Consider the following 20663-nt stretch of genomic DNA (forward strand, 5'->3'; position numbering starts at 1 on the left):
ACGTAAAGCTTTGGGTGATAATAATTCTTGTATGAATTTGCTTTGCTTCATTTATGAGATACAACAGTTGGTGTAATGTTATAAGCTCGTAAGCATGACTTTTTCCTCTAAACTAGCATTCAAACACATTTTATCTCGATGTAATACTTAAAAAGTGCGTTCTCAAAGATATGATTTAATGTAATGCAATAACCAGCTACTTTGTCCACTGCCATTACCCACAAGATACAATACTTGTGTTTTGTACATTAATTTGCATAGATAAGAGTAAAATACTTACATGTTCATTTCAAAGGAAATATACCAGATGCTGAAGTTAGTTCCTTTGTTCCTTGCTAGTCTCAAATCTCATCAGAAAAGAAGCCTGGTATAAGTAGGTGGTATTTAGTAATCTTCAAAAAGAAGCTAATCAAATTGTCTGCAAATGTATAGAAAAAAAAAAAAAAAAAAAAAAGGCAGTACTCTCAGTGCATTGATTGCATCCATGACGAAATCGAATTGACCTTTTCCTCTTTCTCCGCTCGTCCCTTGTTTTCTCTTTAGCTTGCAGCAGCGGTTGCAGCACACTCTCGCGCATAGGTTAAAACGTGTAATACCTATCCTGAGGCGTCGTTGGAATGCGGCCTTTTCACCTCGTTCTCAGGCGACCGATCCTCCTTCTCTCCTCGCGCCTCAAGACATTTTGGCTAATACCTGCAAGGCTTGCGGTGTGCAGGATTACGCTCTCCCGTGCATTTGTTGCCTCGAGCATATTGTACATACTCCTCTCACAGTCACTCGCGACGTCACTTGCGTTTACACAAAAGCAAAAACCGCGAGAACACATTACGCGATGATGAACTTTTGGATCGAAAATGACAGTTTGGAAGTTTATGGTAACGAAAACATAGGTATATGCATATCTAAGTACATAAGAGAACGAGCCTCAAGGGACGACGATCGACTATCAAAATAATCAAATGACGCAACTTTACTTAATTTCGACGGTTTGGTGAGGTTAAATGTAAGTATACGTTAACATTACACATCTAATTCTTATCAGCATTCAGCAGGACTGGTCGGATCGCGGACCAATGGACCATACTTACACCTCATCTTAATCGTGTTGTGGAATGTGGAATGTGTTTAAAAGGATGGGAAAGAGAGGAACGCAGGGGATTTTTTGAATTCGAAGGAATTTAAAGTTCGTGAAGGTAAGGTCAATTCAATATCCTTACTTGATAAAAATACATACATGTCTAGATGTTAAGTTAACTTTTGGAGCAGAAATAGCGACAAATCAAGCACGCACTGTAATTAGCAATTATATTTTATCAGTATGAATTTTTTTTTCTCATGCGTCACCCTAAAAGAAAACTTACTGTATTTCTCTGTTTACGTTTTTATTACACAATACAATGATACCTACTTTAATTAGACGAAAGAAAATCAACAGCAGTTTTGGAAAATATTTTATTATTGATTGGAGATTGGTTAACAACAAATGTGAAACACTACCTTAAATAAACAACGAAAAATAAAGGATCAATTCAGATGTACAATATAACAAGACACGGGTGATTAAAAAAAATGATTATGGTATAGTATACACTTGATCCATCCAAAAAAACATCGAATAATGACTTTTTCCAAGTAAATTCACACCATACACCAGGTAAACCAAAACAAAAAGATTCAAGAGAAGAAATAAAAAAAAATAAAAAAAAAAAAAACCAGTGCCTCCTGCAAAAGCTCCCTCCTTTCTTGGGCCGATGCGCTCAGCGAGCTCGAGGCGGAAACCCGCGTAAGACCGTTTCACCTGTTCAACGACTATGTCAGCTAAAAAGCGCGTCCTGCCCATCACGCAATCCGGGACTCGCTTCCGTTTTTAACTACTCCCACAAAGCGTAATTGTACGTACCGATACTTTTCTTGTGTGCACCCGACGACGCTAATGACAAAACAAACCAACGTACAGCTACACGTTACGCATACAACCCGTGACTGCATGCGCTCATCCCGAGCCTAGTTTTTTTTTTTTTTTCTACTCTTTTTACAATACGCGCCAAGATATCCAAGATATGTACCGTATGATTACAGTAGATTCCAACCGAGAGCTCCTGCAAACGTGGAATAATCGTTTGTTTTTAAATCGAATGTGCGGAGAAAAAAATAAAGCACAATCGTCCTCAAAACCCTCTTAATGCCTTATATTTTTAAACGCGATAACAATGATCGAAAAAAAACAAAAAAAAACAATAACATCATTGCATAATAATACGCGTATAACAATATGTATATAAAGCCATCAAAGACACTCGATAATAATAATATTTATATAAAATGTATATTGCATTATAACGATGGTGTAGAAAATATATGTATATTTGATATATATTCAGTTCTGTTGGGTGTCTTTTTCCTTTCAAACGTAAAACTCCGCCTTGGCACCGATTTCTTGATGCTTGGCTTCGGTTTCCCACGACACTAGAACCTAAAATCGTAGAAAATTAAAAAAAAAAAAAAAAAAATCACCCAATTATCGATGAAAATTCACAATAGACTGACCCCCTCGAGGTCCTTATCGATGTCCTTGAGCTGTTTCTCGTGAGTGACTTTGAGCTTCTCCTTTTCCTTGCCCTGCTTGATGGCCAGATTTTTCTTCTCGTCCATGAACTTCTTGATGTTGTTTGCCCTCTTCTCCTTGAGTCTCCTGTCCTTGTCGCCCTTCGTCTTCAAAGCCTTGTCGGCCATAACTTCCTTTGCCGTGTCGGCCGACACCTTGGCTTGACTAGCGTTCAACTCCTTGACGTCTCTAAAAAAAACAAAAAAAAAAAAAAAAAAAAAAAAATACTTTAACAAATTAAATTTGAAAGCACGAATGAAAAAAAAAAGTAGAGAGAGAGACACCAACTTGTCGTGTTTGGCTTCTAAAAGTTTGACCTGGTTCGCCTGGACGGCCGGTATGCACTCCTTGACGTCCTGTTTGCAGGACTCGAGCTGCGCCTTGTTGAGATCCCACTCTTCCTTGCGTTGTTTCTCCATCATTTGGGTCCACTGGGCCATTTGCTCTTTCACGAGCTTCTTTATGCTCTCGTCTTTGACGAGCGCGTCTTTGCTGTACCAAAATAATAATAATAAGAAAAAAAAAAAAAAAGTAAAAAATTATCAAAAAAAGGCCCCATCGACAGTACGACAAACAACACGTACTCTTTTCCTTTGGTCAATTTCTCGATGGCTGTGCAATGGTTTTTCTGCATCGTTTGCCTCTCCTTCGTGTGCTTCTTTTTCAAAGTGTCCAACTCCTTGACGCACTTTTTGCTCGCCTTGCAGAACTTTTCTCGGCGCAGGTTCACGAAATTGCACGGTGGCAGCTTGAATTCCTCTGCGAATTTTTTTTTTTTTTTTTTTTTTTTTACTTTCGTCAATCACACGTGTATTGTTGTTTGAAAAAAAAAAAAAACCATACAATTGGAAAGTCCTTGAACCGGTTATTTGTACTATACGCAATAATAGCAGTATATGAATACTCGCTCACGTAGACCTTTAATTTTCCCTCGACCCGATGCGTACGATACATTTAATGGGATTAAAAAGGTGAGAGACTCGTGCAACGCATATACCTTTCTTTTTTCTCTCCTCTTCCTCCTTCTTCTTGGCTTCGGCCTTCGAGTCCGTTTGCTCGATTCCGAGTCCCTTCATGGCCTCGTCTCGTTTTTCCGCTCCTTTGCCAAACGCTCCCGGATCCGACAGCATCGCCATGAAATCTGAAATCGCGAAACGCCAACAACAATGTATAATGGCACCTTTTGCTTATCCTCCAAGTTGTTTTTTTTTTTTTTTTTTTCATTCCACGTACCACCAAAGCCGTCGGGCACGTAAATCGACATCTCAATGCTGCAGAAGAGCATGGGCAGAGCCATGGGAAAGTTCGCTTCGTTTTTCAGCGATATGTGCCGGTAGCCCACCTGCAGCCCGTCCAGGGGCAAAATCCTCTGACCGATCAATTTGCCGCTCTCCTCGTAAACACCTGCCCATCCGCGCAATGATTATCATCTTGCTCGATCGATCAACGATTCAACGGTACAAAGGAAAACAAACAAAAAAAACACACAAGAAATTACCGAATCTGAGCACGGCCAGGTCCGGCAGGACGACTTTCCGGAAGACAAACGGCTCCTCGTTGTACACCGGGTTGAGACCGTTCGCCGGGACCATTCTCGTTTTGAACTCTTTCTTTATGGTGTCGGCCGGCAAACCGTACATGTCCACCTCGACGTACGTTCCTACCTTCTTGTCGGACAGGAACTGACCGGCAATGACCTACAAAGGACAGTGAGGAGAGGGGGGGGGGGATTTGATTAGAACCAATTGGGAATCGGCAAACAAACTCGCAAAACAACGTACCCGCACGGAGCAGGTTTGGGTGATGACGCCGTCGACGCCCTCTGAGAAGGGATCGAAGTTTTTGTCGGGTCTGCGCATGAAATCGGGCTTTAGTAGGTAACCGGTCATGTTGTTGTACTCGAATTTTCCCTGGTTGAGCTGCATCGGCAAGTCGGGCGTCTGGTAATTGAGCGCCACCATCTGACAGCCCGCGTTCCAGAACACCTGCGCGTCAAGATAAAACAAAAATAAACAACGACTCCTTAATCTCACTCGTCTGCTGATCAACTGCTACACAATCACACCAATGCACTCTCTTTGATGCGATTAAATGGTATACACTACAATTTGCACCAGCTATATGTATATGTACAAATTGATCCGCATCCATAGAGCTTCTTCTTCTTCGCCTATTCCATCGTCGTTGGGAGAGCTGTCTCTTTTTACAAATTGAACGGAAAGTGCGGTAGCTACATACGATGGACGCGTGTATAATCACCTGGGGCATGTAGTTCGAGGAATCGACTCGGGTGCCTTTGGGGTATATTCGGCTCATCTGGCGCTTGTTGTAGTTGACGAACTCGACCCCGCTCTTTTGCAAGTGGTTCATCGCCGCCGTCTCGGAGAACGAGGACATGTTGTGGTGGATGTTTTTTTCTGCGTTCATCGGCACACATATATATATATATTATCATTTGTACATGTTGTTACGTGCACGTTGTTGGTAATAATAATAATAATGATTACTCTCGGCGTGCTCGAAGCTCTGAAACTTGACGGGCTGGGCGTAGTTGATCATCGAGGATAGGAGAGGATGGCAGGATGTGGCGCTGCCGGTGTACACCGGTGCGGCGGCACCGCCCTCGCCACCGGCCTCGCCGGGTGGTGCACCTTCGCCCGGAGGAGCGGCAGCCGCTGGAGCTTCCTGTACGTACCAAACAACGAGCGGATGATCATGAGTTGTGTTTTTTTTTTTTTTTTTCCTTTAATAGTAAATAAAAATACAAAACTCACCGGTGCTGGTGGAGATGCTTCGGCAGGTGGTGGAGCGGGAGCGCTCGCGTCCTCGACGACTTCGTCCTTGACTTCGAATTTACCCGCGAGGAAGAGCTCGAGCTCTGTCTTTTCCACTTCGGGCTTCAGCCGTTTGTTTTTTATCAGTATTTTTTTCTTCATCGCCGACGGCGGGGGCAAGGGGTGTCCTTCCACGTAGAGCTACGTACAATCCATATCCAATGATTTTATTGTCACACAATACGTGTAAAGTTAGGTGGTATATGCGCGTACCGGATAATCGGGAAGGGCCGTTTTTAGTAGCAAATCGCCGAATATCTCGTCAAAGTATTGGGCCATTTTCAACTGGTTCGACATGCACAGGTGATTCTCGATACTGAGGATCACCGGGTACTCGGTGGACACAAAGGCGCAGTCCCTTATGGCGACCAGCACGTCCTTGAAGAGGATATCGGTGCACATGGCTTTACCGTGGGTTATGATTATCTCGTCCTTGGGCGTCTTGCCGTCCCAACAATCGAGCTCGACGCACCTGACGGGATATTGTTTGTTTCACCACTGTTTTATCATTTTAAAAACATTGAACGTCGTTTACAACCTGCAGCCGGCCAGTAGGGTCTGCCGGTACATTTCAACGGCGCTCTTGCCGCCAACTTGTTTGCCACTTAGGTACGTGTTGTGGCTGGAATTGATGTAGTAGTGGCTCAGCGGCTGGTCCATGTCCATCCACTCGTCGAGCTTTTCCAGAAACACCGGCGCGTTCTCGTCCGACATGAGGTACCGGATGAACCCATCCTTGGACAGTCTTCCTGTGGACAGGCAAACACGTTAATGATGAAAAATCATTTGTCAAAGTGCGGGTTTATTCGTACTGGCTTTTTTGTTGGCTTCGACCGTCTCGTAGTCGTTTATGATTTCCGTGCATCTAGCCTCGCTGTACAACGGATAGAGGATCTCGTTGAGCTGGGCGTCGCGCTGCTTCTCGTTCATAAACTGCACAAACTGTTCTATGTTGATGGTCTCGGATCTACCTTTTGTTCTGGGGGAAAAAAAAAAAATTCGAATCAAAGTCTCAATCAAAATTGTACTTTGCTACTTCGTACATGGAGCCGAACAGCTCTTCTATGTCGTTTCTCGGGCATATTTTGAAGTAAAGGGAGTAAAACTTCTCGAAGGTGAAGGCCTCCGGTTCCATTTTGTCGTTCTGTCGGACAATAAGGGTGCATTAAATTTCCTCATACATTCACAAGTGTAATTATATGTATATGTATATATTTGTGGTTTCGAATACTTTTCCATCGGGCAAGCCGAGCTCTTTCAAGCCTTGGTAGACGAGTTTCTCAGTTTTGCCGGACGCGAAGGTTTTAGTGATTACTTTGACCGGAACTTTGCCCTTCGGGTCCACTTGGAAGCTCAACTTCATCCAACTGCCCATTTTTAATTGCGCCAATTGGAATGATAATGAAATTCAAGGATTTTAATTTTATTTTCAGTTAACCAAAACTACAAACTATACGTACTGTTTCATCAACTGCGTAGTTGGACACACGTTGCTCGCTTTCGTGTTGTGGGTGACGAATCTCAACGCGGCTTGCCAGTCCTTTGGCGGTTCGAAAGGGCAAAATGTAAAATTGACAAAGGAGACAAGCGAGCCATACGCATAATTCTGTAATAAAAGTGTACCTTGGCAGTTTTGGCGTCCGGTGTCGTAAAGTGCATGTAATTGATGTTGGTGTAATCCGCGCCGGAGCATATGATGAACGTTTTTTCGTCTATCTGTTCCGGCGTGCCGTGTTTGCTCAGTTTGCTGATTATCTTCGAGTCCTGTGAACAATTTGACAAGGATTTTCCATAGGTAATACGTAAATACAGCTGCATATGTACATGGTGTATATGGTTTCAAACCTTGGGTGGTACACCGAATCGTATGTCGCTCACTTGGGCGAGTTCTATGACTTCTCCGTCCTGAAACAAGAAAAAAAAAAGAATATACTTACATCCTACGTGGGGGGTGAAACTGAAAAGCGTCCGTTACCTTGCCGTCGCTCTTCCAGTACAAGAAAAACCCGTACTTGTCGACTTTGCACAAACAGTTTGGCTCGATGTCCGTGCCGTCCTTGTCCTCCTTCCACCTGTCAAAGGTGCCCCCGGTGAGCAACAACTGGGGCGTTTCCCTCTGCCAATTGAACTCAAACTTTTTCGTCATTTTTTATGAAAAGGGAAAAAAAAAGAGAGAAAAAACGTTCGAACAAACAACCGTTTGCCCTCCTGGGCTCTGCGGATCTCAGGCCTCGGAGGCGCGGTGTCGCCAACTGAGAGCCACTCGACGACCAACAATGGCACACGTCATCGGTGCCTAGGTCGGGGAAGCCCTGAACGTGCATCGTTGGATATGGCAATCCAATTTTCGCAGATTTAGCGAGTACGCGAGGCCCCTGCCTAGGTACGTATATATATATATATATATCTGTATCATCGTGTGCACCACCTACTCCACTTTGCACCCTGTGTACATGTATATACAAATACCTACCCACATGCCGGAAACCGTGACGAGACGGGCGCGTGCCATTCCACGTGAGACGCGTATATTTTGCTCTACCGCGAGCAGCACACCCCCCGAGTTCGGGGCACTTGTGCGTTCATTTGCAGGTACTTATACTCTGAAACCTTGCCAAAGTCGACGGGTCGTCCCGAAGGATCAAGGCTTTGTGTACCGTTTTTATTTCGAGACTCGAAAACGCGCTTCATACGTTATGTATATTACTCTTGTAATGCGTAATTGGGTTTACATGGAAGGAAAAAAAAAAGGAAAACAGAAGCATTTATTTTTTATTTTATCGATTTCTAACTGCAGGTGGGTGAGGGAACTTTGTTGGCTTGAAGCTCTATGTGTAAGCTGGGTGCTTCGTTTTTTTTTTTTTTTTTTTTTTTTTTTTTCTATCCACGCTTTTACACAGTTGAATCCATCAAAAGTTACTGGTTTCAAGTATATGAATTGGAAATGCAAAAAAAAGGGGGCACTTTGTTTATTTATTTGTTGATTTTTTAACTAGCAGGTCAGATATGTGGGCTTTAATGTTGGTTTTAAACGTATATAAATTTATTTGAGATGAATTATCAGCACGAGGACAAAAAATATACACGCTTCGAATGAATTGTTTCGATGATATTGAGGACTAATAGAGTATGGTGTGAAGTAAAGAAGAATAAACAAAAATGTAAAAAAGTTTAGGATTGAAAAGTGAAAAAACACATCTCGTTCGGCCTTAGGGTATGATTTCCTAGGCGCCGCGAAATAACGATGGCATTACAAGTAGAGTGTATAATTGAAAAAAAAATGTGCAAATTTTCTTTATAATCTCATTTTGAGTTTTTAAGATATCGCGTCTTGAAAGTCGAAGGTTGTACTTCCCATGGGTATGGGTCATCAAGAAATCGTACCGATCTGGGCAGTATTTGTTCGTCTGTGACAGCCCCTGGCACGTATAGAGAAGGAAAAAAAAGTTTATGCTATACTGTTGATTGGTCATAGTTTTTCGTTGCTCCGACAAAATTACAAGTCACCCCATTCAAATGAATCAAATATATTTCTACGAGAACTGTACGTTACCCGACATCTATCGGTTTTCTTTTTTAGTTAGTTTTAGTTCTTAGTACTTCGTAATTTCTTAGTTTTTTTTGTTTTTTTTTTTGTTTTTTTTGTTTTTTGTGAGATTTTTTCTTCTGGTGAAATGAGAAAAAAATTTCACCAGTCAAACATTTCCCTTAGCCAATTATTAAAAACAAAGTGTTTCACGTAAAAGTAGTTTGTAAAAACAAGTGTTCGAAAGCTCCCGCGTATTAACGCGACTCGGCCTTCCAATGGTTGCCGAGGTTTGAAAAGCTTCGTCCAATCCAACAATCGTCATTGGTCATCTCGAAAAATCGTCCCCCTCATTGGCTCTCGCGTCCTCGAGACTTGCAGACGGCCCGAGAGATCGCGAGAGAGAGGCACATGCGTCTTGCATCAGCCATCTTAGTGCGTTTCTCTGGAACTTCTCGGCGTGCCGGCATAACGACGACTCCTTGCGGATCCTCTAGAACACGAGAATAACCCTCAGGACGCACCTCGGCATCGCTCCCAAGATTTCGTTGAATCACAGATCAAGTCAGTCACGATGAACGGCATCGCCAGGAACGCGTTGAGGTTGAAAAACCTGGTCGTTGCGCCGGTTAAGCTCACCAGCAGCGGTGGCAGTAGTGGCGGCAACGTGCGAGCCCTTTTCAGCACCCTCCAGCAGAAGAGCCTCGTGTCGCCCGTCTCCTCTGCAGTGTCGGTCTTTGCCAAGAGCCACAGGCATCCCTGCGCCTGCGTGTCCTGCAGATGCAGATTCAACCACAGTAAGGGTGAGTATCGAGATTTGCCTTTGGATAACCTTACAGCTAGTCCATGCTCTTTTTTTTTTTTTTTTTTTTTTTTTTTTTTTTTTTTTTTTTTTTTTTTTTCTAAAAAAGACCGATTGCGCAAATGCATGCACCAAAAGTAAAGAAAGGCTGGAGATTGAAGCACTCTGACTTATCCGTGTCTGTCTTTTTCGTTGTTTCAGCCGAGAAGGAACTGGTGGAATTCTTGGCCGAGGAGATCGTTGCGGAGAAGAAGGCCCTCAAGCTCAAAACTATTCCTACCAAGTTGGAGGAATTCAAAGTGTCTTTGGACGGAGCCGACGTTAAGCTCACCAAGGTCACAGATACCGAACAGTGAGCTTTTTTTCCCCTCCTTCTTTCAAACCGGACACTAAAAGTTAACTTTTTGCTACTCGGATGTAAATTTTCGTACTTTTGCAGAATCACAATTGAATTCAACATCAACCACACAGTCAGTTCGGATGAGGAGCCGGAGATCGATCCTAAAGATGACCAGCCAGATGTGGGGGAGATGAAGAGTAAACCTAATTTTGAAATTAACATCAAAAGGGGAAACCAGAACTTGGCTTTCTCGTGTAGTTTTAACGAGGAACCAGGTGCTTCGGGATCCAGCGACGAGTACAGTATGTACCTTGAGTTTTCCATTTTCATTTTCTTCCAAAGTGTTGAGTACGGAATGATACTTGCCATGTTCGTTTCGATAATTTACCTTTGGTAAATAAAAACACGTTTGTAAAATGTTTGATTTCACTTGGTCTGAAATTGAATGATGTATGAATGTGTTACAAGTTAATGGAAAGTTCTCTTTCTTGCTTGTTGTATCATGCCTCTCAATTATTCTCGTTATTTAATGCTTGTGTAATAATTTTTTCAGATGACATCTTTGGAATTGATGAAATCTCACTCTATGAAGGAGAAGACTCAGAGAAAGCATACCGAGTGGGGGGTGAAATCATTGATGGGGTGAGTTTAACTAATGGTTTTGTTTTTTTGTTCCTTCAACTTTTTTTTCTAATTAATACGAATTATTTTTCAGTATCTTTATGACCTTTTAATGAATTACTTGGAAGAAAAAGGTATTAGCAATGAATTTGCCGAAAAAATTATTGAATTGAGTACAATTTATGAGCACACAGCGTACGTTGGTTTATTGGAGGGTCTCTCCAAGTTTACTACCAAATAATTTCCTGTTTTATACATTGCTTTTCGTACATAGAATGTAAAATCTGTATTCTTATCATTAGATTTTAAGCGTTGTTAATAAAATATGAAATCAAGCTTTCATGTATAAATGAATAGGAAACCACTCCAAAAAATAACCATTAAGTTGACTGATTGTATTAAGAGTTATATTTTCCAAAAGTGACACTGCATAGAATTTAGAGAACACATACAATTCTTATTGTTGATTTTATATTGAAAAATTCACATGATTTTCAATAATGACTTTATCATATTTATTTTAATATGGTTAGACCACATTGTGTTTGTGAAAAAATAAATACCAATAAAACTGATAAAAAATATACTTGAAAAAAGTTAGTGCCTACATCTTTAAGATACGGCTTACAAATTATACTTTTCCTTTTTAAAACAATAACATAAACGGAAAATGTCAGTTTCATAAATGTAAAATAAATATACATAACACAACAAATGAAATACATAAATTTCACAACAGCTATAAATACAGAAGCATTCAAGTAAAAATTAACTAACGTGCATTTGCTCAAGTCTAGAAGTAACATCTGTGCTGATTTGTCTACTGTCTATTTCGTCAGGTATTTTTTCTTGAGAACTGTTAGACTGGCTTAAACGATTACAAGCTCTTTTGTGCAAAAACCAGTGCACTCTTTGACATTCTCTGTCGCAGTATTGAACCGTTTTGCATCTGCTGCATTTTTTTGTTGCCTTCTCTTCTCCGCAAGTTGCACATATTTGCGCACTATCATTAAAAGCTCTCTGACCGTTTATGGCTGCAGCAATGACGGAAACTGCACTAGGAGGACTTGAACTGGCCAATGTTGCGACCATCTGTCTAAAAATGGCACTATCCCTGTAGTTGAACTCCCGAACTATGTCTTTTAAAAATTGCTCCTGATAATCGTAGGATCCATTACTTTTACACTTTAATAACTTTTTGACCAGCAATTCTACGACATCAGCCTTTTTCTCATCAGATTTGTCTTCCGTGTGGTCTTCTACCATTCTTTCATCCTCAGCTTTACTAGTTTTCATTGTTTCTTGACGATTTTTAAATCTAATTACTTCACCTACGACACAGCCGAGGTAATGATATTTGAAAGCCATAATTTCATTCGTCTCTGGACCTTTGGTCATTTCTTTGTGGCACATAGTTTCAAGAACTTTTTGAATCTAAAATCATGCACAAATTCATTGGTAAAAACGAAAAACAAAATTAAATTTGTGTTTATACATACAACCAACCATTGACAAATTATCCAATAGACCAGGAAACTTTTGTAAATTCATGATAACTCTGATTGGGTGGACATTGACTTGCATAATAAACAAATGGAAAGAATCTGCCAGGTGTGGATGCAACATTGGTTCTTTCTGCAAGCCCTGAGGTTTGATGTAGTAGTCCACATCTGCCTTTGGTATAAAGTTATTGATCACAACAACGCAATTATGGTTCCCTACAAACGCAGCCATCTGAGCCGCAGTTCTGCCCACACTATTGAGCGCATTAACTTTAGCTCCGTAAGCCATTAACAAATGACATAGATCAGCATTGCCGCTCAGAGCAGCAAAGTGCAGAGCCGTGTACTTGTGCTCGTGCTCGCATTTGTTTGGATCGGCTCCCTTGAAACAATCAAACATTAATTTCCAAAAAAACCAAATAAATCATACTTAATTAGCGTATCTTTTTCCACAACTTACGTGATCCAGTAACATTTGCACAATGTCCTTGTTGCCCTTGTAGCAGGCATGCTGGAGCGGGCTCATGCCATTTTCATCAGTAAATTCGGTTTTAATTTTGTTGGCAGCCAGCAAAGCTCGGAGCTCGTCAGCCTTGTTAAGTTCGATTTTCTCGAATATATCCTTTTGCACATCGGAAACCTCCATATCCGACATCTTCGAAGTACTTAATGTGTATAAGGTATCTATCGATTTTTTTTTTTTTTTTTTTTTTTTTTTTTTTTTTTTTTTTTTTATGAAATTCGAAGCCGCGTTGAGAGGAAGTGGCGTAGGTTAAGCAGACAGAATTCAAGAATATCAAAAATAAAATTATTACTCACCAACCGGTTACCTTTGCTGCAAAACACTTTATGGTATAGTTGCCCGTTTGGTTTGTCCGCAAAATGCACGCCGAAAATAGTTTCCAGAGTTTTGATAAGTGCCGGAAAAAAAAAATTTTGTGTGTAAACAATCCTCAAGTACTTCAGTATGCGGTGGCTGCTCCAAAAAAGTGAGAGAAACATCCCCTCCCTTCGTTGCTCTTTCATTAGGGCTGGTTTATATTTACACATTAGTTAATTGCTCCGCAATCTTGAGAATTAATGAAACTTGTAATGCAATACAGAAAAAAGTTTATAATTTTTTCTTAAGATTATAGGAAAATCTATAAAATTAATTATTTTTATAAAATAATACGTTTATTCTCATAAAAACGAAGCTTAATATCGTAGCCCAAACAAAAAAAATATATGTATAGGTATACGCTTGGCCTAAGTTGGCGAGTTCAATGAGACACTTGGGACTTGAGGGAGGTATCGTACGTAACTTAATAATCGGAAGCGCAGTCCAATGAAAAAATGAGTTTCGAAGAGACGATGGAAGTGATAACGCTGGACGACAGCGAAGTCGACAATAGCCTGCTGGACAGCAGTGCGGATGTCCAGGTGATCAAAGAGATCCGAGAGAATGTTCCTAACCTGTCGATCGCCAACGAGACTGTCGTCTCCTTCGACGCCACCTTGCCTCCTGGAGTCGCACCTGAGGGCTTTCTTATCGTTGACGAAGAAATTACCAAAACCCCGACTGAACCCGAGGTTGCTCCTATTTTCAGGATCACCTTTCGTGACACCGAGGCTTTTCAGTAAGATGACACATTTTGTATTTCTAGCTTTTTAATTGTGTGGAACCATGCTTTTTTTGGGCTGGTCTTGTTTAGCTTACCCTACAGCTTTATAATATGTTTTACAATTTGTGCTGTATGGTAGAATATATATTTTTACCTTTGTGATTGAAAATATATTTCAACTTTGTAGGAGTTATCATGAACAAATCAAAGATTTCTTGAAAGACTTGCTAGAAAGCCGGTATGATAAAGATGAATCTTCTGCCAAGGATTTGGCAATTGAGATATTTGACTCGGACGAAACTCCCAATGATTTACCAGTAGAAGGACCAGCAGAAAAACCTCCGATTGATTTTTACTTTACTCTTGATTCAGAGCCTAATGACACGAAACAATTTGATGTTCCTGCTTATGGAAAGGTATATGCTTTGAATATGAAAGTAATTTGCCAAGTGTTATTTTCACTCACTTTTTATTTTTTCTCAGAAATTTAGTAAAACTCTAGAAAAGGGAACAGCAAAAGCTACTGAAGAAAAAAATGAGAATTCTGCCCCAAAAATGACATGCTTCAACTGCTTAGGAAATCACAGCATGAGAGATTGTCCAAAGCCTCGTAATTACAATGAAATAACTAAAAATAGAAAAGATTACTATAATGTCAGAAGAGTGCCATCAAACGCCAGATATCACACAGATGAGGATCAAAAGTTTGGACATTTTGTACCAGGTCAAGTGACTCCAAAATTGCGCAAGGCCTTGGGTATAAAAGATAATGAGCTTCCTAGACATATCTACAGGTAAATTTATACATTCATGGATTCATAAGAAATCTCACACTATCATAAAAATACAATAATTTTTTTAGGATGAGAATGCTTGGTTATCCCCCAGGATGGTTAGAAGAAGCAAGGTTACAGCATTCCGGACTGAGCTTATTTAATTCCAATGGAGTCGCAGATCAAAATTCAGATGAAGGTGAAATTGTAAGCCCAGGAGACAAAGATCAGTATGACATCAAGAAAATCATAGATTTTCCTGGATTTAATGTTCCCCTTCTTGAAGGCACAAAAGATGTAAGAATTTTCCTATTATATGAAAGAAGAATTAACAAGTTACTACATGAATACTCGACTGATTAATTTTACAGGAATATATGCATTATTGGGGATCAATAGAGCAGCTCAATTTCAGTAAAGAAACTATGAAGGCTCAATTGAGCCATAAAAAAACTGACGATGGTTACAAAAGAAAAAAATTCCCTAATCCAGCTAGTTCCAAGCCCCAAGGCAACATTAATCCAGGAGAAATGGAAATTGAGTCAGTTGAAGGTGACTGAAATGTGTTTTACTAAAAAAACTTACTCAAAACCAATCACTGCAGTTTTTTATAACAATCATTTTTTTTTTTTCAGAAACTCCAGTTGAAAGCGTACCTGTTAAAGATCTGTTTGTACCTCCTTTACCCAAAGAAGATGGTTCAGAATTTCCACCTCCACCTCCACCAGAAGATAATGATAGTCGATCACAAGAGGATACCTCCAATGTAAATTTAATGTTTAAACTAAATGTTTATGTAGAATATTTTTACCCTTCAAATATTTATTGACAGAAAAATTCATTTTTATTTTACAGAGCGAAAGTAACGCGCCATCATCCGGAACAGATTCGCCGACATTGTTTGATTTGGAATGTGCTAAAAAGCAATTGTTGGCTGCACTAAACGACTCGAGTCCTCAACCAAATCCAGTTCCTGAAAAAATTGCTGAACCTGCAGTAGACTCGTCAATTGAAAACGCAAATCTAGATTCATCGAAAATTGAAGATCCTAACCCAGATTCCTCGCAACCCAGCAGTCTGAATACATCAAGTATCAAGTGCGAAACTCCAAAAGCAAGTCCAGTAACTGGCTCTGGACACAAGTCGGTCAAGTCAGTGCACATAGGCACTCCTATTTTACAAAGTTGTTCGCCTTACAGAAGGTTACCCACTTCAGAGAAGTTTTCGAAAAACATTTGTGATGTTATTAACTTTGAAAACTTGCCAGATTCTACTGGTAAATACGACCAGATGACAGAATTACTTCAAAAAGTTCGAAGGACGTTATCTGATCTGCATAACGAATGAAATGAAATTCTCATTTCAGATAAAAAAAAGTGTAATATATGAACAAGGCATATTGTTTCTATTGTTGCGACTCACATGAAATTTTATCGTGACAGTTTTTCAAAATTAAAATTTCTGTTTTTTTATTATCTCTTCTTCACGGAAAAAACTAAACATTTTTTAAATCATAGAACATCCATTATCTCTTGAATTTTACTGGAAAACAATGTATATTGTATGGATGTGATTGTACATAGGAACAGTAATTCGGGAGTTTGTAAGAAAGTATTTAGTGTATTTAGGTGTGCAGATACAATTTCTGCAATATTTTTTGTATTAAAATTTGGAACTTTAAAAAATTACATACATTTCTTATTTTGACATTAATAAGCATCATATTAAATAAAAAAAACATGTCAGTGAAGGTTACACTTTTGAACTTCATCAAATTATAATTCACTTTATACATTATCTTAGACAAACAAACAGAGTAAACGAAGTTTACTGATAGTGCATTAGTTATAAGGAATTTTTATATAAGTCGAAAGTAAAAACTTAGAGCGTACTAAACTTACGAGTTATTTTTTTCATAAGAGTAGATACAATAATTTATACTAGCAATATCATAACTTCAGAGCATAAAAATTGCGAACCTTCCTTTTTTCAAAACTATTTTATTATTCAAAGTTGAAAAAGGACGGTAGTCTCAAAAAGACTTTGGTCTTGCCGATAATATTCTTTGTACACTTTCAATGCTAGATTGTTTGAACTTAATTTACAAAACCGTCTTTACTTTTTTAACGGTACCTGTTTTACAACTATTGACGTTACTGCCAAACCTCAAAGAATTCACAGTCTCGTTGTAAGAATCATCAAGAGGTGAAATATTTAAGAGCATAAGTGTTTTTGAATTGCCTCCCAAAGAAGGCATAAGCAAATGCGTAAGTTTCGAGTTTCGATAGGGAATGTGGTCTTGTTTTTGAAGCAATGCGAGGATAACGTGTCCCAAGTTAGCCAATGACTTGTTGATATTTTTTGTTTCAGCAACTCGCGCAGCTTCTTCATTTTTAAGTCTTTCAGATCCAGCCAAATCAACCAAGTTCAAATTACCGATGGAAACTTCCTGTTTCGACTTGTGCGTACCGATTAAACGTATTCTCGCAACAGAATGAGATCGCGAAGATCTGAAACAGAAGATTCAATGTAGTAATTTACACAGACCTTAAAGAAAATAATGATAATCACACAGAAGCGCACCTTTCATTAGACTGCGTCGCTGCCATAGCGCGATTTTGCTGTGCTATGAGAAGGCATTGGTTTAGCTCTTCAGGGCTGTTAATTTCCTGAATTAAAAGGTTGCTGACATACAAATCGTGCCCTTTGTTATCAGCCATTCTGATTTCATGTGTTTTTCGACTGTTATCAAGGAGATCGACAATTTGCTCGTTGTAGATTTCCAAAAAACTAGCTTCAATTTTATATTCCCAGCCAAGCAATTCAAAGTGCTTCATTTCTCTAAAGATGTGTTTCACCTAAAAATAAAAATTAAATGTGTTAAATGTGTGTACATGTAAAGTATTAAGATAATTTGTTGATGCTCACTGTTCTGGGGATCATGCCCTCTTGTTCCGTGCCAGGTAATCCTTCCATTGTATAAGTTTTGCCTGAGCCAGTTTGTCCATATGCAAAGACACAAACATTGTAGCCCTCAAGAGCCGACTGCACAAGCATAGATAACTCCTCAAAGATATCTGCTTGACAGGTGTTTGGTGGAAAAACTTTATCAAAGGTGAACTCCTGGCGTTGAGTCTTCATCTTACTTGTATCCCCTTCTCCTCGTCCAACTTCAAGTGTGCACTCATCAAGATAATTGATATTACACAGGCTAAAAATGTTTTCAAATAGTTACTATTTATTAAAAGAATTATTGTATCAATAGAATATAAAACCACTACCCACCTTTTTGATGCTTCTTTTGGAATTTTTGGTCTAACTCTGCAAAATACTCGAATATTTCCTTTCATTTCTTGAATAGTATTATGCAAGTATCTCCTTTCTCTATCCAAGGTTTGAACTAATCCATCCAATTCTTCATTCTCTTTGACTTTAGCTTCAAACTTTTCTTTCCATTCAGTTAACTCTTTTTGCTGATCCGTGATTAAAACTGACTTGACTTTTATATCCGTTTCATACTCTCCCAGTTTTGAAAACGTTTTCTCATACTCGTCCTTGGTTTTGTTTAAGTCTTTAGTTAAAACGTCGTTCTCCTTTTGAAGCTCATCAACTTTCGCCTTTAACACATCAACTTGTTTACGCAATTCACCAGCACTTTTTTCTAGCTTCTCAGCTTTAGACCTATTGGTACTTTCACTTTTTCTTAAACTAACAATTTCATCTTGAATACTATTATATTGCATTGTCACATCTCTATGCTTCTGTTTTAAGGCTGTCAGCTCATTACTGGTCCACTCCAATCTACCCTTGAAATCCCATTTGTTGGGCTTAGAGCCTGATGGCTTTGCACTGGCAGGTGTAGCTGATGGGACAGTTTTAGCAAGTGGGCCAACAGTACTGGTTGCAGGCCTGATTGGTCTGGCTGTTGGTTTCATCGTTGTTCTAAGATTTGGTCTTTTTGGATCCACTACAGTGTTATTAGCAAGGCCCGGCCTTTTTTGAGCTCCTCTCGTCGTGGGTGCCCCAAGCGTCCTTGACAAGGTAGTCGTCGTCGTCTTTGTTGTTGTGACCTTTGATCTAGTGACAGGTGCTTTGTTTTCGTCAGCTGCTTTTGTAGTTACACTTGTAGTACTCATATTTTTCGTTGCAGCTGAGCTATTGACTGATGTAGTACTACTAGTGGCTTCCATGCCATTTGAAGCACTTGAAGTAGTAGTTGAATTGCCAGTCATGGTTCTAGCAGGCACTTTAAATTGAAAGTTCAATTTCGGAAGACGTGATTGCATCTAACAAAAGAACAAGAGTAACTTAATGATTTCAGACTCGAAAATTTGAGATAAAACACATAAATGAAACCACATACCATGAATACAATTGTGCAATGTCTTGAGTCGTGAGTAAATTGTTAGTCAATATTATCAATCTAAAACTGTGATTATGAATTAATAATATGACAGTATGATGTCGTGATCAACTTTAACATACATATGTGTACACACATACTAATGAAAAAATGAAATAAACAAATAAAATCGAGTCACCACGCACGCGTTACGTATCCACGACATACACATTTTACGTAAACATCGCCTGTTTATTTCAACATTTTTGACACAAACACCTCAAACTACAATAAACACGTGCACATGAAGTACGTAAAAAAATAGCGTAAAAAAATAAAAACTTACCAAACGAGGGGGCGCGCCGATACTCAATCGTGGGGGTTCTGCCGCCTTTAACGTTACACGAAAACAACGACACGCCGTCGATGACGCCGAGCATCCACTCTTAGCTACTTTTCTCTTCCTTGATCTCACGCTGTGCCGATCGCCGGCATTTTTCTTTCCCTTGCAGAATGAGAACCAGTCGTGGTTTTTTCTCTCTGAAAAACCCTTTTACCGCGTATATACATGCACGTATAAGTACGAACAATACCAGTCTCGTGAATGCCACTGCTTCGTTGTACTTATCGCGTACACGAGACAGTTGACGTTGCCGAATGAGCGTTGAAAAATTTGAATTTTCAGGTCCGAAACTTGAAATCATTTCCACCGTCCAATCGCTCGTTCGAATCGCAGGTCACGTGACTTGATCTTTATAACCGTTTGGACATTTTATTTTTTATCAATTCTTGATACACGACAATTACGCAATTGTATAAATAACATGTAGATGCGCATGTATATTATTTAAATAATGCGTTACATCAATATTTTACCCTAGAGAAACACCTAAATCGTTTCTTTAGGGCGCATCCGCAACAACAACCTAATGGGCCCAATGTTCATGAAAGTACTGCACAAGGGGATAATTTTACCATCGGAGAATAGACTGTGACAGAGAGGCCATTAAAGGAACAGAAGGACGTTTTTTCTGGTTTTTTGCGCTGCTGCTCCCTCTTCGCTTTCGCATCACGATCACCCGTCGAAATTCCAAACGTATAAGTACCTATAAGTACATAAATGTTTGATGTTTTGTTGGCTACAGCATCATATGCATGACAATATCCATCCCTACGGTGATTTTTTTGATAATCATAGATTTTTTCAATTGGATTACATAGATATTTTGAATTTTTTTATTATCTGCGCGCGCAAAAAATTGGTATTTGGCCCTTGCATTAAAACGTGTGTGGTAGAACTATTCGTACTACTTATATACTTCGCTTCTTGTGGTTATTCAAGTGATATAAATTGATTTAATGGCACCAACCACCAACGTCATTGTTCAATCGATTGAATAGAAATACTGTCGCTACGTATAGATGCGGTAGTACTGAAAATTATCGATTTAAAACAACTTATTCTGTTTTTGATTTTTCACCCATCATTATTCATACAAATGAAGCAATGCAATACAATGAATTTTGCGATGAGAAAAACATTTGCTAACATTATAAATATGTTAGCTCAGAGACATACATATTGCAAGTGACGAAGAGGGAAAGGGAGAAAAAGAACCGCTGGTTCCGAACCACAGAGAGGGAACTTAATTCATGCTTCGTTCGAATAATTCATCAAAATTATTAATGCATGTATACCTATTTGCTACACACT

General features: G+C 39.4%; 5 protein-coding genes across 9 annotated transcripts; 2 read left to right on the forward strand and 3 right to left on the reverse strand.

The window, feature by feature from the left end:
* Positions 1-2008: 2008 nt before the first annotated feature.
* On the reverse strand, positions 2009-7591 carry LOC106641223 (1-phosphatidylinositol 4,5-bisphosphate phosphodiesterase). 2 transcript variants are annotated; one of them, XM_089597140.1, is made up of 20 exons: positions 7415-7591; positions 7285-7344; positions 7063-7203; positions 6900-6979; positions 6671-6806; positions 6483-6583; positions 6252-6418; positions 5978-6188; positions 5653-5911; positions 5386-5580; positions 5113-5290; positions 4865-5022; positions 4387-4590; positions 4104-4302; positions 3839-4009; positions 3603-3746; positions 3190-3364; positions 2894-3097; positions 2548-2794; positions 2009-2473 (listed from the first exon to the last, which is right to left on the reverse strand). In XM_089597140.1, exons 1-20 carry the CDS (start codon positions 7583-7585, stop codon positions 2405-2407), a joined length of 3270 nt encoding a protein of 1089 aa, XP_089453266.1. In that variant the 5' UTR covers positions 7586-7591; the 3' UTR covers positions 2009-2404. The 2 variants fall into 2 exon arrangements, with proteins under 2 accessions (XP_089453266.1, XP_089453265.1); XM_089597139.1 differs by having other exon boundaries at positions 5380-5580.
* A 1744-nt stretch (positions 7592-9335) lies between these two features.
* On the forward strand, positions 9336-11063 carry P32 (complement C1q binding protein P32). Its single transcript, XM_014355606.2, has 5 exons — positions 9336-9768; positions 9969-10119; positions 10207-10409; positions 10661-10749; positions 10823-11063. Exons 1-5 carry the CDS (start codon positions 9540-9542, stop codon positions 10967-10969), a joined length of 819 nt encoding a protein of 272 aa, XP_014211092.2. The 5' UTR covers positions 9336-9539; the 3' UTR covers positions 10970-11063.
* A 55-nt stretch (positions 11064-11118) lies between these two features.
* On the reverse strand, positions 11119-13228 carry LOC106641251 (ankyrin repeat and MYND domain-containing protein 2). 2 transcript variants are annotated; one of them, XM_014355605.2, is made up of 4 exons: positions 13050-13228; positions 12691-12885; positions 12235-12612; positions 11119-12162 (listed from the first exon to the last, which is right to left on the reverse strand). In XM_014355605.2, the coding sequence occupies exons 2-4, from the start codon at positions 12883-12885 to the stop codon at positions 11497-11499; spliced, it is 1239 nt and encodes a 412-aa protein (XP_014211091.2). In that variant the 5' UTR covers positions 13050-13228; the 3' UTR covers positions 11119-11496. The 2 variants fall into 2 exon arrangements, with proteins under 2 accessions (XP_014211091.2, XP_089453252.1); XM_089597126.1 differs by having other exon boundaries at positions 12691-12914; positions 13050-13115.
* A 237-nt stretch (positions 13229-13465) lies between these two features.
* On the forward strand, positions 13466-16597 carry LOC106641242 (zinc finger CCHC domain-containing protein 8 homolog). The gene is made up of 7 exons (XM_014355584.2): positions 13466-13849; positions 14022-14250; positions 14318-14628; positions 14697-14904; positions 14979-15159; positions 15243-15373; positions 15463-16597. The coding sequence occupies exons 1-7, from the start codon at positions 13566-13568 to the stop codon at positions 15952-15954; spliced, it is 1836 nt and encodes a 611-aa protein (XP_014211070.2). The 5' UTR covers positions 13466-13565; the 3' UTR covers positions 15955-16597.
* LOC106641241 (protein claret segregational) lies at positions 16327-19593 on the reverse strand. Of its 3 annotated transcripts, XM_089597125.1 has the most exons (6): positions 19296-19370; positions 18971-19036; positions 17893-18893; positions 17536-17818; positions 17191-17465; positions 16327-17117 (listed from the first exon to the last, which is right to left on the reverse strand). In XM_089597125.1, the coding sequence occupies exons 2-6, from the start codon at positions 18971-18973 to the stop codon at positions 16709-16711; spliced, it is 1971 nt and encodes a 656-aa protein (XP_089453251.1). In that variant the 5' UTR covers positions 18974-19036; positions 19296-19370; the 3' UTR covers positions 16327-16708. The 3 variants fall into 3 exon arrangements, with proteins under 3 accessions (XP_089453251.1, XP_014211068.2, XP_014211069.2); XM_014355582.2 differs by lacking the exon at positions 18971-19036 and having other exon boundaries at positions 17893-18853; positions 19296-19593; XM_014355583.2 differs by lacking the exon at positions 18971-19036.
* Positions 19594-20663: the final 1070 nt, after the last annotated feature.

This window comes from Copidosoma floridanum, unplaced genomic scaffold, assembly GCF_036245765.1.
Source record: "Copidosoma floridanum isolate Cflo_tuat_1 unplaced genomic scaffold, Cflo_Japanese_pri ptg000030l, whole genome shotgun sequence".
Taxonomy (NCBI): Eukaryota; Metazoa; Arthropoda; class Insecta; order Hymenoptera; family Encyrtidae; genus Copidosoma; species Copidosoma floridanum.

What these genes read in the sequence shown, in the direction of transcription:
- LOC106641223 (XM_089597139.1), bottom strand. Translation starts at nt 7,585, where the DNA reads ATGACGAAAAAGTTTGAGTTCAATTGGCAGAGGGAAACGCCCCAGTTG. An exon ending in AAGCATCTCCACCAGCACCG is followed by an intron (nt 5,291 to 5,379) that starts GTGAGTTTTGTA and finishes TGGTACGTACAG; the next exon opens with GAAGCTCCAGCGGCTGCCGC. An exon ending in AAATTGACCAAAGGAAAAGA is followed by an intron (nt 3,098 to 3,189) that starts GTACGTGTTGTT and finishes ATTTTGGTACAG; the next exon opens with CAAAGACGCGCTCGTCAAAG.
- P32 (XM_014355606.2), top strand. Translation starts at nt 9,540, where the DNA reads ATGAACGGCATCGCCAGGAACGCGTTGAGGTTGAAAAACCTGGTCGTT. An exon ending in AAGGTCACAGATACCGAACA is followed by an intron (nt 10,120 to 10,206) that starts GTGAGCTTTTTT and finishes GTACTTTTGCAG; the next exon opens with AATCACAATTGAATTCAACA. An exon ending in GGGGTGAAATCATTGATGGG is followed by an intron (nt 10,750 to 10,822) that starts GTGAGTTTAACT and finishes ATTATTTTTCAG; the next exon opens with TATCTTTATGACCTTTTAAT.
- LOC106641251 (XM_014355605.2), bottom strand. Translation starts at nt 12,885, where the DNA reads ATGTCGGATATGGAGGTTTCCGATGTGCAAAAGGATATATTCGAGAAA. An exon ending in TGCAAATGTTACTGGATCAC is followed by an intron (nt 12,613 to 12,690) that starts GTAAGTTGTGGA and finishes GATTGTTTCAAG; the next exon opens with GGAGCCGATCCAAACAAATG. An exon ending in TATTGGATAATTTGTCAATG is followed by an intron (nt 12,163 to 12,234) that starts GTTGGTTGTATG and finishes GCATGATTTTAG; the next exon opens with ATTCAAAAAGTTCTTGAAAC.
- LOC106641242 (XM_014355584.2), top strand. Translation starts at nt 13,566, where the DNA reads ATGAGTTTCGAAGAGACGATGGAAGTGATAACGCTGGACGACAGCGAA. An exon ending in TTCTTGAAGGCACAAAAGAT is followed by an intron (nt 14,905 to 14,978) that starts GTAAGAATTTTC and finishes TTAATTTTACAG; the next exon opens with GAATATATGCATTATTGGGG. An exon ending in CACAAGAGGATACCTCCAAT is followed by an intron (nt 15,374 to 15,462) that starts GTAAATTTAATG and finishes TTTATTTTACAG; the next exon opens with AGCGAAAGTAACGCGCCATC.
- LOC106641241 (XM_014355582.2), bottom strand. Translation starts at nt 19,389, where the DNA reads ATGCTCGGCGTCATCGACGGCGTGTCGTTGTTTTCGTGTAACGTTAAA. An exon ending in TCGGCGCGCCCCCTCGTTTG is followed by an intron (nt 18,854 to 19,295) that starts GTAAGTTTTTAT and finishes TTCAATTTAAAG; the next exon opens with TGCCTGCTAGAACCATGACT. An exon ending in AGGGCATGATCCCCAGAACA is followed by an intron (nt 17,466 to 17,535) that starts GTGAGCATCAAC and finishes TTTTATTTTTAG; the next exon opens with GTGAAACACATCTTTAGAGA.